The 15,261-nt window shown below is 37.4% G+C and overlaps 1 protein-coding gene across 6 annotated transcripts in view; it reads left to right on the forward strand.

Moving 5' to 3' along the window:
- Positions 1-14,333, forward strand: part of arhgef10lb (Rho guanine nucleotide exchange factor (GEF) 10-like b) — a 53,048-nt gene extending 38,715 nt beyond the window's left edge. For all 6 annotated transcript variants that reach the window (XM_073875190.1, XM_073875188.1, XM_073875189.1 and 3 more), the window contains 7 exons: positions 5,521-5,607; positions 7,720-7,934; positions 10,253-10,410; positions 10,519-10,661; positions 12,636-12,807; positions 12,992-13,114; positions 13,187-14,333. In XM_073875190.1, coding sequence (XP_073731291.1) covers positions 5,521-5,607; positions 7,720-7,934; positions 10,253-10,410; positions 10,519-10,661; positions 12,636-12,807; positions 12,992-13,114; positions 13,187-13,725 — 1,437 coding nt within the window. In that variant the 3' untranslated portion in view covers positions 13,726-14,333. The remainder of the gene's footprint in view (positions 1-5,520; positions 5,608-7,719; positions 7,935-10,252; positions 10,411-10,518; positions 10,662-12,635; positions 12,808-12,991; positions 13,115-13,186) is intronic.
- The last annotated feature ends 928 nt before the right edge of the window (positions 14,334-15,261 follow it).

The raw sequence follows: 15,261 nt of genomic DNA on the forward strand, positions 1-15,261 counted from the left end.
ACCTATGTGCATCACATGTCATGTCAAAATATGTGTGTTTGGCACGTCATGTGAACCCATGTGCATCACATGTCATGTGAAGATATGTGTTTGGCACGTCATGTGAACCTATATGCATTACATGTTATGTCAAAATATGCGTTTGGCGTGTCATTTGAACCTATGTGTATCACATGTCATGTGAAGATATGTTTTTGGCGCATCATGTGAACCTATATGCATCACATGTCATGTTAAAATATGCGTTTGGTGAGTCATTTGAACCTATGTGCATCACATGTCCTAATATGCGTTTGGCGCGTCATGTGAACTTATGTGCATCTCATGTCATGTCAAAATATGCATTTGGCCAAAATAATTTTTTGTCCCTGTACAGCCCTGCAACAATGTGCACAGTCCCAAACCTAAGCTATAGGAAAATGCCATCTTTCCTGAGCTGTGATATGAAAAACAAGAGATTGGTAACATTATAAGTCCATTTTTATATGATAGTTGTCATTAAGGAAAGATGCTTGGCATAGTTACAGCATTTGCTAACCAGCCAAATCTTAACGCCCTTTAACAAACACTCTTAATCTATAGAACATGTATTTCTGTCAGCGTCCTTTTTCAGAGGCTACAATCCCAAATATTGGATTGTTTAGTGTATGTGTTGCTATAACTAACAATTTCCATAAAAAAAAAACTAAAAAAAAACTCAACATAGCTTCTATATTCTCTGCAAATGGTTCAGATCTTTCCTCCGATTACAGAATTCCCATAGGAAACACTTTGCCACATAATTCTGGCAGATGACATTCTGCATAGTTTTTCCAAAGAATCACAGGCAAAACTGCGAGCAAATATATTAAATAGGTCATGAATAATGGAGAAGATCACTATTTGCAAAGGAATGTCCAAAGCTGACCGTATGGTTTGCTTGTTTCACAAGAGAGGTTACTAGATACACCATGCATGAGAAGTCTATATAGTGTGTCTATATATAGATATTTGTTTGTCATATAGAAGATAAGAAGAAATTCTTAAATATTAAACTTGATCTCATACTGGGAAAACTTTACTTCTCGCAGAGATTGTTTGAAGGTAAAAAGCACGGCAGAAAATATCTTCGTTACTGCAGATTAAAGAATTGCGGAATCGGTGCCGGGTGCAGAAGATGCAAGAATAGACAAGCAGGTGCTTATCTGATGTGATGTGTGTGTGTGTGTGTGTGTGTGTGTGTGTGTGCAGTCTTTGTTCAGGAGCAACACCCATGAGACAAATATGTCTGTGTGTAAATTCTGTCATAACCCCATTTCCACCCCCATATTTCCAGAGCATAACTCATAACAGATGCATAAGAGGTGATAAGAAAATAAATATCTGCATATGTCATGTCAGGTCATTAAGAAACTTCTCCAGCGTTAAGAGATGAACTCATCAAAATTTCTATTCAGTTTTAGTGACTCCATCCTAAAAAATGTCGCAGTTACATGATGGAGCGCCGCAAAATTTGTAGCACATATTTCAGGGAAATGACAAGCTTAACACAGAACCTTGAATAAATATTCCAGTGGGCTGATTCATGTACACATTAAATATTCTCCCTGTTTTATGCATGGATGGAAAATGTGAATAAAATCCTTGGCCCCAGTAGATTGTTTAAGATGAAACGGGGGTTTGGTTCCCACTGTGCGTATTCAGGAAGAGAGAGTTGCGGTAAGTTTTGCACATCAGAGCAGCGAGCACCAGGCGCACAGCGGGAGACGGACTGAAGCAGTCTGCCATTCCCACGCAAGTGTCTCCTCAAACACAATACAAACTGTTTCATCTAAACAGGTCATCCTTTTATAATGGATCTGTGCTAAAGGCTAATCTGTCACGTTTAATGGACTCACATCCTGGTCATTCATTTGCATGTTGTCTAATAATTTTGATGCAAACAAAGGTTAAACACTTCGGTTAAGATAAATAAAACGTTACTTGGGGCAATAAAAGTAAATATAAAGGAATTATATTCTGTCATTTAAAGCTTGTTTGCACTAAACTGAGGGAAAAATTGGATTTTCGTTGCTATGGATAAATCTCATTTTCTGGAAAGTTTGAAGGTTAATCAGAGGACAAGACTACAGTGTTGAGTTCAAAAAAGTTTTGGCAGTTCAGATTTTAAAGGGTAGGGGAGAGCAACCCAACGCTTTTTGGTTTTGGCTCAATCATTCAAAAAATATTTGAGTTTGATTAATTATATTTTTACACAAGCAACACACACATCTCTGCTACAAATGAACATTTGAAGTTTGTTTCTATTACTTACCATTCTTGGACAATTACACCAAACGTGACAGAAGTGCAAACGTTACAACTTACCCAGTTGTTACAGGCAGGGGGTTAGTTGTAACACTTGCTAAAAATTAAGTTTGCAGGCAAATATTTCAATACTATTTTGTCTATATACTTGAAGTGGATATTGTTTATATATCTGTCTATAATATATAATCTGTATTCATTCATCCAGCCCTTTTCCAACAATAGTTCAATTATAAATGGAAACAAATGTCTAAATATGTGAGAAAAAGCAGCACAATTAGACAAAACATTCCTTATATATGTGACCCAGTCTGCAACAACCACACTACAGGTTCAAAACCAAACTCCGAGACAATGAGCATCAAAGTCCGATTCCAGCCACTCATCTCACTATGACCTCAATCTTGATGTGACCCCACTCAATCAATATCAAAGATATGAACAAAAATAAATTTGACACAATTTTTTGATAAGACAGGCACTCTTTTTGGCAGCCAGCAATCATTCGTGTGTAGCCTATTTAAAACAACAGCAAGAATCACGCTAACATTAGAGGTTTTCATATTGTAGGTTCTGAGGGGTTAGTTGTAACACTAGGTTACAATTAACCCCGCTGGGTCAAAATATTTTCAAGCCCACCAAAAAAGCAGACATATTTCAAAATGATGCTATGTTTTAGTCAACAAGACATTGATTAATATGACATAGCATTGGATTTGGTATACCCAACTTAGAAACCGAAAAAAAAAACATATGATGAAAAATTACAATACTGGAAATAATAATAAAAAATACCGGAAAAACAAAACGCTCAACCTTGTGCAACAATGTAAACAGTCCGTGTTACAACTAACCCCGTGTTAGTTTTTGCACCACGCACCCCTACGCCGACTATAAACACATGTTTGGCTTAATAGATTAACACTGGGATCGGCTATATAAATGTAAAATTAAAAACTGTACAAATGTCACAGTTTTTATAAACTTTAAAGGAACACTATGTAGTTTTTTTTTACCTTTAAATAATGTCTCTAAACTTTTAACTGGACAAATTGTACTGTTGCTGCAACCTGAGCAACCTCCTAGCTTCTACAAGCACACTCTGAAAGTGGCGGTGGAGGGTAGAGCACACAGCCCCGCCCCTCCCCCTGCCTGCAGAAGAGTGTCTGATACCAGGCACTGTTGCGCTTTTTAACCACACGGGGGAGCTGTAAGTCATTTTTACATGGAAACTACATAGTGTTGCTTTAAAAAACATATTTTTACTTGGAGGCTGACATTTAGTTTACATTATAAAACATTCACGACAACCATTACACGTCAACAACCCAGAATGCACTATGCACAAAACCAATGCTATCTTATGGCAATTCGAACGCAATTTATGAGGTGGCTTATTCGAATGAATTCTTACGACCACATTAGTACCTTTTTGTATAATTTGCCTTTGCAATGATTCGCTTCTTACGAACTTCTATGAATTTTAGGTTAAAATGAAGATTGATGTTGGGATTTTTTAGCCTGGTCCAACCAGACTCTCGTACATTCATTTAATTTGTACAGAGAGTCTGGCCACGCTCCATTGCAAAGCGTTACTTCCGTTAAGGAAGGTCCTCTGTTGAAGTTTAAAACTATTGGATCTGCCCAGAGTCACTCAGGATCTGCCATAGGCGATCACTAACGTGTGGTCGTGACGTATATCATGCACCGAAACCGGCCAGAAACAACAAGTACGAATAATCAGGTCAACAAAAATTAGCAAACCTGGTTCTTGCTCCGGCTTTAACTTGTGTATATTCGGCAGTTTTGCAACAACGAACCGAATAGATTTTCTCACGTCTTTCTCCGCTGCCATTACCGAACTACAACTCAAACTGACGCATGACCTCAACGTCATCGTTCTTAGCCACCCCCCTCTTTTTGCTGATTGGACCTGCAGATTTTTTTTACACAGCAGTCCCAGACGTAATACTGAAGTGAAATGAAAATTAAGCGGAAGCACGTAGGAGGGTGGAGCCAGGCTAGGGATTTTTTAAAGTAATGAGACTATTTTGTGTGTTTCTATCAATGGATTTTAGTAGTAGAATGCAAATATAAAGTATTAAAGCATACGTCTTCATAGTCGAGGTACCCTTTGGAACAGGTATAGATTTGCATTTCGTTTGTGTATCAATTAAATCCTTAAAGCCCCCCAACCTAAAAAAAATTCAAAATTCTAGCAGAAAATGAGCCGCCGATATGTGTGTGCAAATCCATCTCTTCTTCTTTGTGTAATCTTTAAACCGCAACAGTCACACAAAACACATCCTACTTTGCATACGGGGAACCAAAGCTTTCTTTGCATTTAAAGAACACACACAAAACAGCGCGTTTTTCACAAATGGCCATGTTCAACATTGTATAATGTAAGATCTGTGGTGAATTTTGAGTTGTAACTTTACAGATACATTCTGGGGAGACAGAGACTATTTTTGTATTGCTGAAAACACTTAGGTTAGCAGTCCTTTAGGTAATTACAAGGTACCCATGACCACAATCTCTACCAAGTGAGCTACAGTACAACTACAAGAAAAATCATTTAAAATCGTACAAACCTACATTATGTTGGACAGAATTAAATATTCCTAATTGAAATTCTGTGTTGCTTATGTGCTGTAATTGCAAAAGGCTATTATAATCAAACAGACTAGTGTGTTTTATTGCTGTGCCAGCAGTGTACTCTTTATTAAGATTAACACAGTCTAGGCAGGGGTGGTTTGTCCCTACACATATGGGCTGCTGATGATTAAACCTGGAATAATAGCTTGGCTGGTTTGTGCATAAATTATAACCTTATATTTGTCTAATTTGAACTAAAGTGCTCTTCAAACAATTCACTTCCTTTATCTTTCTTTCCAAGACCACTGCTGGCTGCGATCGCCTGCCAAAATGCAGTAACTTGAATGTATGAGCGTTGCCACAGCTCAGAAAACAGACAACAATGAATACATTTATATCCACCTTGAAATAGAATCAAATAAAATATACTGTAGGAAGCATCAATCCATTGTCTATATTCTCTCTTTATATTGTTTATAAATAATGACATCATTAAATGTGCATCATACTGTATGAATCCTCAATTAATACGCAAAACATCTTTGCATGTAACAGATTTGCATTATGCAAAGTGCATTGTGTTGTGTAATGCAGTAATTTCTGTTGTTAGTTGATTTTAAAATCTTGGTCTTTTAGTTGCAAGCCGGACTGTATAACCCGGTCCAGTGTGCCCTGCTTGGCTTCTCAGCAGCCAGCACATCCTTGCCTCAGGGCTACCTCTGGGTAAGTACACTTTCACACAATGAAAACGTCTCTTCTTTAAAATCTGTCTCCCATCAGATGGAGAAACATAATATTACAGAACATCTCTGACGCAGTGCTTGAGTCATCTGCCTTACTTCATTACTCCCGAACTCTCAAATCACCTATTACAGAAGGATACATTGCACAAGGATACAGTGGTGATGGTTTATAAATTACTCCATGTGGGGTTTAAACCTCCAACATTTTGGTTACTAGCTTGCCAGCTTGAAGCTTAAACCACTGTGGCACAGCATAAGATTTATTTGCTTTATCAATAGGGCGGTCAAACGTGTAATCGCGATTAATCACAGTCAAAATAAAAGTTTGTGTTTGCATAATAAATGTGTGTGTACTGTGAGTAACTATAATGTGTGTGTGTGTGTGTGTATATATATATATATATATATATATATATATAGACACACACACTCACCTAAAGGATTATTAGGAACACCATACTAACACTGTGTTTGACCCCCTTTCGCCTTCAGAACTGCCTTAATTCTATGTGGCATTGATTCAACAAGGTGCTGAAAGCATTCTTTATAAATGTTGGCCCATATTGATAGGATAGCATCTTGCATTTGATGGAGATTTGTGGGATGCACATCCAGGGCACGAAGCTCCCGTTCCACCACATCCCAAAGATGCTCTATTGGGTTGAGATCTGGTGACTGTGGGGGCCATTTAATACACTCATTGTCATGTTCAAGAAACCAATTTGAAATGATTCGAGCTTTGTGACATGGTGCATTATCCTGCTGGAACTAGCCATCAGAAGATGGGTACATGGTGGTCATAAAGGGATGGACATGGTCAGAAACAATGCTCAGGTAGGCCATGGCATTTAAACGATGCCCAATTGGCACTAAGGGGCCTAAAGTGTGCCAAGAAAACATCCATTACACCACCAGCCTGCACAGTGGTAACAAGGCATGATGGATCCATGTTCTCATTCTGTTTACGCCAAATTCTGACTGTACCATCTGAATGTCTCAACAGAAATCGAGATTTATCAGAGCAGGCAACATTTTTCTAGTCTTCAACTGTCCAATTTTGGTGAGCTCGTGCAAATTGGAGCCTTTTTTTCCTATTTGTAGTGGAGATGAGTGGTACCCGGTGGGGTCTTCTGCTGTTGTAGCCCATCCGCCTCAAGGTTGTCCGTGTTGTGGCTTCACAAATGCTTTGCTGCATACCTCGGTTGTAACGAGTGGTTATTTCAGTCAAAGTTGCTCTTCTTTCAGCTTGAATCAGTCGGCGCATACTCCTCTGACCTCTAGCATCAACAAGGCATTTTCGCCCACAGGACTGTCGCATACTGGATGTTTTTCCCTTTTCACACCATTCTTTGTTAACCCTAGAAATGGTTGTGCGTGAAAATCCCAGTAACTGAGCAGATTGTGAAATACTCAGACTGGCACCAACAACCATGCCACGCTCAAAATTGCTTAAATCACCTTTATTTCCTATTCTGGCATTCAGTTTGAAGTTCAGGAGATTGTCTTTACCAGGACCACACCCCTAAATGCATTGAAGCAACTGCCATGTGATTGATTAATTGATTGATTAGATAATTGCATTAATGAGAAATTGAACAGGTGTTCCTAATAATCCTTTAGGTGAGTGTATATATATTACACATTATGCGAAAGCAAACATTTATTTTGGAATGCGATTAATCGCAATTAATTGTCTGACAGCCCTATTTATCAATATATCAGTGCCTCTCGAAGGTTTCAGACCATACAGTTTCTACTCTTTTCTGTAATATTTTTCTTTCTGCTTTCTAAAACATTTCCAAGGTTTGTGAAGGAAGCAGTAGCTAAAATAAACAACATTGTTAGAATTGTTTGATCGACATGTAAAATGAAGGAAAAAGCAGGATAAAAAATTTCTGGAAAGGCGTTTGAACTGCTCTAGAAACAAACATCAAGTATTCCACTTCAAAAGACATACTTTAAATTATTTATCTTGTGGCTGTTTTTCCCCCATCATTCTCGCCTGCAGCTTCTCAGAGGGCCTTGCCAGTACGTTCAGGCACTGGATGTCCTGCTTCTCATGTTCCTTTCTATTTGTTGTCTGACTGCGCAGGTGGCTAGCGTTGGCGCCGACTCTCACGGGCAAGTGGAAATTTTCTCCCTTAACAGGCCCACTCCACGATCGGTTAAGAGTTTCTCTCTCGGCTCCCCTGTGCTTTGTTCGGAGTATATCACAGAACCCAGCACCGATGAGGAACAGGAGGTAGAGGCCACTGATGTTCCCTCCAAGATTGGCAACACCATCTGTGTAGGATTACAGGATGGCAAGTGAGTGAATGAGAATACAGACCTGTGTTTGTCTTGAATAGGACTGTTTAATTCTGGACCTGGAGGGCCAACCTTAATCAGACACAATCTGCTTATTCAATGTCTAAAAGGCGTATGTGTATAATTAGGGTTGGAAATAAACTCTGCAGGACAATACACCACAGGACCGGAGTTAAATAGGCCTTGTTTGCAATAATTATAGTCATTACATTGTTGGTTTCATAAAGAAATAAAGAATTTTCTTTCTATTGGTAGACTGTTATATTGCCATAGCCGATATATCGGTTGATATTTGGGATTATTAGTTTGGATAAATCTTTTAATTTTATTTGTACAAATGTCTTGTAGAGGTCTACTAAAGTACTTAAAGTAAAATTTTGTTAATAAATGAATGTCTCTCATTTACTGTAATTACATTTGTGTTATATCGGCCTCGTAACGGCCAATATCAGCAACATTGCTGATCAGCAACATTGGCCATTGAAAAACGTATATAGGTACCATGGGCGATTACTGACGTAGATGCCATTTTCTTGTATTCTGATTCCGTAATTAAACAACTGCTTTTATAGCCTAAAACTTTGGGTAACACTTGAAGGAGTGTTCATAAGACTGACATGACACATTCATTATAATGACTTGACACGTGCTATGAATATGAAGGAGATTTTATGCACGTTTATGACAGCTGTCATTAAGTGTCATTTATTCAATTTTGTAATTTTTAATACAAAGATGACATTGTTTGAGATGTCTTTGTTATGACAACTTGACATTACCGAGACAACATAACTGACCACTTTTTATCAGTGATACAAATTTAAATTGTCATTAAAATATCATTAAGTGTTAATTTTATAACAGCGTCATGAATATTTTTCTTGACCTCAACTACAGTGGTACAAATATAATTGTCATTAAAATATCATTAAGTGTTAATTCTCTGTCAAATAGTTTTATAACAGTGCCATGAATATTTTTCTTGACCTCAACTACAGTGGTACAAATATAATTGTCATTAAAATATCATTTAAGTGTTAATTCTCTTTCAAATAGTTTTATAACAGCGTCATGAATATTTTTCTTGACCTCAACTACAGTGGTACAAATATAATTGTCATTAAAATATCATTAAGTGTTAATTCTCTGTCAAATAGTTTTATAACAGTGCCATGAATATTTTTCTTGACCTCAACTACAGTGGTACAAATATAATTTGTCATTAAAATGTCATTAAGTGTTAATACTCTTTCAAATAGTTTTATAACAGCGTCATGAATATTTTTCTTGACCTCAACTACAGTATTACAAATATAATTGTCATTAAAATATCATTAAGTGTTAATTCTCTGTCAAATAGTTTTATAACAGCATCATGAATATTTTTCTTGACCTCAACTACAGTGGTACAAATATAATTTGTCATTAAAATGTCATTAAGTGTTTATACTTTGTCAAATAGTTGTATAACAACATCATGAATATTCTTCAGTTCATAATGCTTTTTTAGTTTCCTCCATGTGTTTAACAAATAAAATCAATTATTCAATAATAATAATAATTACAGTTGATAAAATTATATTTTATTGCATTTGGAGACTGATTCACCTAAAATTAAATGAAAACCGTACACTAAAGTCATGCAGTGTTGGGTCCATATTGCTGCAAAGTTAATTACATTTACACAATAACATTAAATGACATTATTAAGGACATTTAAATGAGTTTGTTAACCCATAAAGCTAGGTAGTTTCTTAAGTTTGATAATGATAATTATTCTGCTATGTCATGTTTATAACAGATTTATGACAAGTTATAATGTATTGGTTTATGTCAAGTTATCATAACAAAGACAATTCAAACAATGTCATCTTTGCATTAAAAATGACATAATTAAACAAATGACACCTAATGACAGTTGTCATAAATGTGCATGTCATGATTATGAAGGGGTCATGTCAGTCTTATGAACACCCCTTCAAGTGAAGTGTTACATGCATTGTGTAACGCGAATGCAGGACGTGAAAGTAGTACACGAAATTTCATTTATATGAGCCAAGTAAAATGGATTTGAGGAGGCAGAAGTGTGGAAGTCAAAGTTGTAGCTAAAACGCGAAATGGAGTTTATTTATTAAGAATTAAAGACTGTAAACGCGAGTGTGTCCAATATCATTGGTCTTAAAAAGTGGGTAGGTCTTTTCTCACCCACATATAATGGCTCTAATGCCCATGATCAGTACTTATATCAGTTTATACTACTTGTTTTCCTATAGTAGGCAGAAATTCCTCAATTTGTATGTGCGTGTATTTTTCCTTAGCATCCTAGTTTACGGAAGTGTGGACACCGCGGCCCAGTGTCTGCTAACGTTTTGTAACCCAGAGGGCTGTCCGGTTTTATGCCTAAAACACTCCGACAATTTCCTCTTCGCTGGTTTGAGTAATGGAAAAGTTGCAGTGTACAACAGAAAAAGTGGAGGTAATTATCTTATTATGGGGTTTATTCCCTAAAATTCTTTACATTCAAAATCAAAATATTAGCCATTTTCATTTGCATATGTAAACACAGCAAAATTTGTGTCTCCAGAAGGGTTATGGGATCCAGACTCATGCAGACATGTGGTTATTGGATACGCTCCCGTCCTCAAACTCCTCCGAATCGATGAGTGTGTGTGGGCCAGCTGCGCCAACCAGGTCTCTGTGATTGAGGGCTCCTCTCTCAGGACTCAGGTAGATGTCATAGATACTTGTCCTTTGAGAAATTAGTTGAAACTGAATGTGATTGAATGTGAAGGCAATGTCGGTACAGTGCATGCTCCAATCTCATCACTAATCAATCACGGAGCTTTCTTCCATTACAGTGGTGGTTATGGGGAAGCTGTTTGTTTATTTCAGAGTTTTACATTTTGATACACCGTAAAGACGGCCTTGCTAGATGCATTATGCGGGTGCATCTTAAGCCGCACATAAAAGGTATCCTCCCTATAGACCCCCAACAGCATGTTAGGGCTCGAGTCTTTGATCACTTCTGACAGCTGAACCAACCTCTCTATTTTGCCGCAAGGTATACGCCCTCCTTCTTGCCTCCCTGATGCTTAATATAAGGATTAAATTCGGCTCTGGAAGTTGAAAATTCAGTTTAAGTGAAAGATAAGAAGCTATGGGGATGCACATGTGGCCTGCTTACTAGTCAATAGTTGACTGCACCTACAGTACAGTCTACTTTATAGGGAATCTGTCAGAGTCAGCTGAAAATTATTGTATTTGACATTCACTTTAAACAATATACATCAGTAAATACGTTAAAGTACATCAATTTGTCTTCAATATTATTGATATATTTTTAATAACACTTTACAATAAGGTTGTATTTGTTAACAATTAATTAATACATGAAACATGAACTAACAATAAACACAGCATTTATTAATCTAAGTTCATGTTTATTTCAGCATTTACATATTAATTTATAAAATCAAGCATTGTAACTGTTAGCATTAACTAATGCACCATGAACTAACATAAATAACTGTATTGACATTAAGGGATTGGTAAATTTTCTTAAAAAAAGTCCAGATGTTTGCTCACCACCATGTCATCCGGGATGTTGACGTCTTTCCTTGTTCAGTTTTAATTTTTCTCATTTTAATGGACTTTAATGGACACCAACACGTAACAGTTTTAATGCAGTTTAAAATTGCAGTTTCAACGCAGTTTCTAAAGACTCTAAACGATCCCAAACGAGGCATAAGGGTCTTATCTAGCGAAACGATTGACATTTTTGACAAGAAAATTAACAATAAGCACTTTTAAACCACAGCTTCTCGTCTGTCTCCGGTCCTGTGACGCGCCAGCGCGACCTCAGGTAATTGCGTAACGCAGTGGAAAGGTAACGTGTTACATATATGAAACGCACATTTGCGGACCATTTTAAACAATAAACTGACATAAAGACATTAATTAGTATCATTCCACATACAACAACGTCGGAACGGTCCTCTTTCTCCACACTTGTAAACACTGGGGTGTAGTTTAGCCTATGTCATCCGTGACCTCTTGACGTAATGATGTATCAGGACTGTCACAGGACCGGAGGAAGACGAGAAGTTTGTGGTTTAAAAGTGCATATTTTTCAAAAATGACAATCGTTTCACTAGATAAGACCTTTATGCGTCGTTTGAGATCATTTAGAGTACTTTGAAGCTGCGTTGAAACTGCAAGTTTGAACTGAGTTGGAACTGTTACGTGTTGGGGTCCATTAAAATCCATTAAAATAAGTAAAATCATTGAATGTTTTCCTCAAAAAACGTGGTTTCTTCTCGACTGAGCGGGGAGGGACGTCGGCATTTTGGATGACATGGTGGTGAGTAAATTATCTGGATTTTTTAAGAAAATGGACTAATCCTTTAACTAACATTGACAATAATTAATGCTTCTGAAAAACTATTTTGTTTATGTTAGTTAATGCATTTTCTAAGATTTACTTATACAACCTTTTTTTAAAGTGTCACCATTTTTTTGCCTAGTTTTCCTTGAATTAAAGATATTGTAGAGGTATTTGATAATATGGTATAAAGAGCAATCATTTATAGCTATAAGTAAAAATTAACTGGTTAAACATCATTGATGTTTGTATAGTATGTACATCACGCTATTCCTTGTTATGTGCGTTTTCATTTATTTTTGTTTTTTTATAACTACTAGAGTTTTGAAGCACATCCAGATGCTATGGTTAGCGTGACCCACATGGTGCGTGCCGGAGGAGGAGTGTGGATGGCGTTTTCAGAGGGATCATCCCTGCGTCTGTTTCACACTGAAACACTGGAGCACCTCCAAGAGATCAACATTTCAACACCCTCCGCATATCTGAGTCCTGGCAAGTCTCCGATATGATTATAGTGCATGAAAACATTTTCTTAACATGACACACAGACCTTGAGGAGTGTCACGGCTCTGTTTTGATATTTGGGTTCACAGACAAGTTGAAGAAGCTGTAAAAGGTTCGTAAACATACGTAAAGAAACTCACTGACACTTTGTGATGTGTTTTTTTTCCCACAGGTCAAAAATCTGTGTGTGTAACCAGTCTGCTCATCTGCCAGGGTTTGTTGTGGGTAGGCACAGCTCAGGGCATTATTGTCACCCTGCCAATGCCCAGACTGGAGGGCATTCCCAAAATAACAGGTGAGCCACATTTGAAACAAACACTGGGTTTATTTTTGTTGCCAAACATGATCTCACTCTCATTCCCGACAGGCAAAGGGATGACATCGCTCAACGCCCACAATGGCCCTGTTGAATTCCTAGTCGCCACTTCCAGCGTTTTATCCCAAGATTTCCTAAAGCGGGATTCCGGAGTGGATGGTGTGGATTTAAATAGTGGAGGGGATGATAAAGAGACGACAGACTCCTCTCGAGAGTCCCTCCAGCAGGTGGATGTCTCTCCGCGGGTAGAAGCCAAACCCAAAGGAGTGATTCTGCAGTACCACCTGCGGTCCACCTCTCAGCTCCCAGGCAAGCTCTTGACGGCCCGACCCGATGAAGCCTCCGAGTCCACACCAGAACCTCTGGAGCACACCCTGGAAGACGGCTCCATCTATGAACTGAGCGATGACCCAGAGATTTGGGTCAGGGGACCTGGACCTTCTTCTAAAGAAGCGGCACGGAGGGAGAAGGTAACATCAGCTGCTGTTATATCCGGGGGAAAAGGTTTCCGTCGGCTCACTAAATCATCCAACTCTCCTGACTCTAATGAGAACACGCTCATGGTCTGGCAGTTACCCATTACAGTTTGAGGCTATATTACGGTTCTCCCTTCCCCTTTTTGCAGCAGTGGGGGATTGTCAGACAACCGAAGGACAAATAGACTCGAAGCTCTTGGCTTAAAAGCAATTATTCCACGTTTCCTCCAGAAGGTTTTGATAAACAACTGTGCCGTTCGTTTTTTCCATTTTTTTTTGTAATAACAGCATGTGCTTAGCATATAATACACCACAACTAAATATAAAAAATAATCTTTTCACACTATCCACAAATGACTAATGCCGCCAGAAGATGAAATTTGATCTGATTGTGAAGAATCAGGGTACGTGTTTGTTGTTTTATCAGATGTTATACAAACAATAATCCTTATTATGTATCTGGCTGTGACCCAATTCTTTAAATAAGAGATATTTTTATACGACAGCGACAAAGGTGTGTACGGTAACTGATGGCAAAATATTTTGAGTCATTGTATTTAAATGTGTTTTAATGTTATTTTAGTGTGAAATGTGAATAGGTGATATGTAATGCAAATAAAAGGAAGCCCTTGGCGTAGGTACACTTGTTCGTCATGATTCCCATTGTCCACAGTGTCACTTTGTTAAAAAAATAATAAAAATAAATCACTACTATGATTGAATTTTTGCATTCTTGCTTTTGTACTGTAATTGTTTCTTTTTATTTAAATGCATTTGATTTAATTTCTGTATCAACATAAAATTGGTTTTGCGTGTATAAGTTAATGCTGCAGATTTATATTCAGTTGAATCTGAGCATATTTTCAGCCTTTTATCTCTGGGCAACCACTGCCAGCAATAACCGTAAACATATCAGTATTTCGCAGCTCAGGCAGTGTTTAATATATGCAAGTTGTGCCACCAGTAGTACGTGAAGGGGTTGCCAAATCACATCTCTGGCAGGCACAGAATAAAACTGACCTGTCAGGATTTATAAGAGCTGGCTGACAGTCACTCATCACTCTGTGTCTCAGCTGATGGTGGATGTTTTCTGTGAGCATTATTGAATTTATTAACACAAAATATATCAGACTATATATCAAATAACCCTTGTGATCTGTTGCAGAAGAGAAACATTTTACCTTTAGGGTAATATTTTTCTCTGTGAAGTTTCTTTTTTTTGCATTACTGTAAAGATATATAATGAATCTAAAGTAGGAGTTACATCAAAGTCTTTAGATTAGGGATGCACGATGCAGCATTTTTGTGCCAATGTCCATATTTGGTTATTTAGGATGACAACTGCCGATACCGATAATTTTGTACTTTTTGTTTCAAAGTATGTACATAAACTGCAATTTTGTTGTCACTATGACCCAATTTAAAATAATCACACAGCATGAGTTCTGATGCGTTTTTGATAGCCAGGATATAATCTGCCCTGATCATCAGCTGTTTTTAAAATATTGTCTATAAAGTGAATTAACTGAGAATTAGTATTATAATTGCACATTAATTCAAATTTTACATAAAAAAATTGATAAGTAGTTACAACACTGGAGTAACTTACTTTTGTCTCTCGCAGTCAACTCATCAGTTATAGTTCGAAGC

The sequence above is a fragment of the Misgurnus anguillicaudatus genome, chromosome 13, assembly GCF_027580225.2.
Source record: "Misgurnus anguillicaudatus chromosome 13, ASM2758022v2, whole genome shotgun sequence".
In the NCBI taxonomy this organism is placed as follows: domain Eukaryota; kingdom Metazoa; phylum Chordata; class Actinopteri; order Cypriniformes; family Cobitidae; genus Misgurnus; species Misgurnus anguillicaudatus.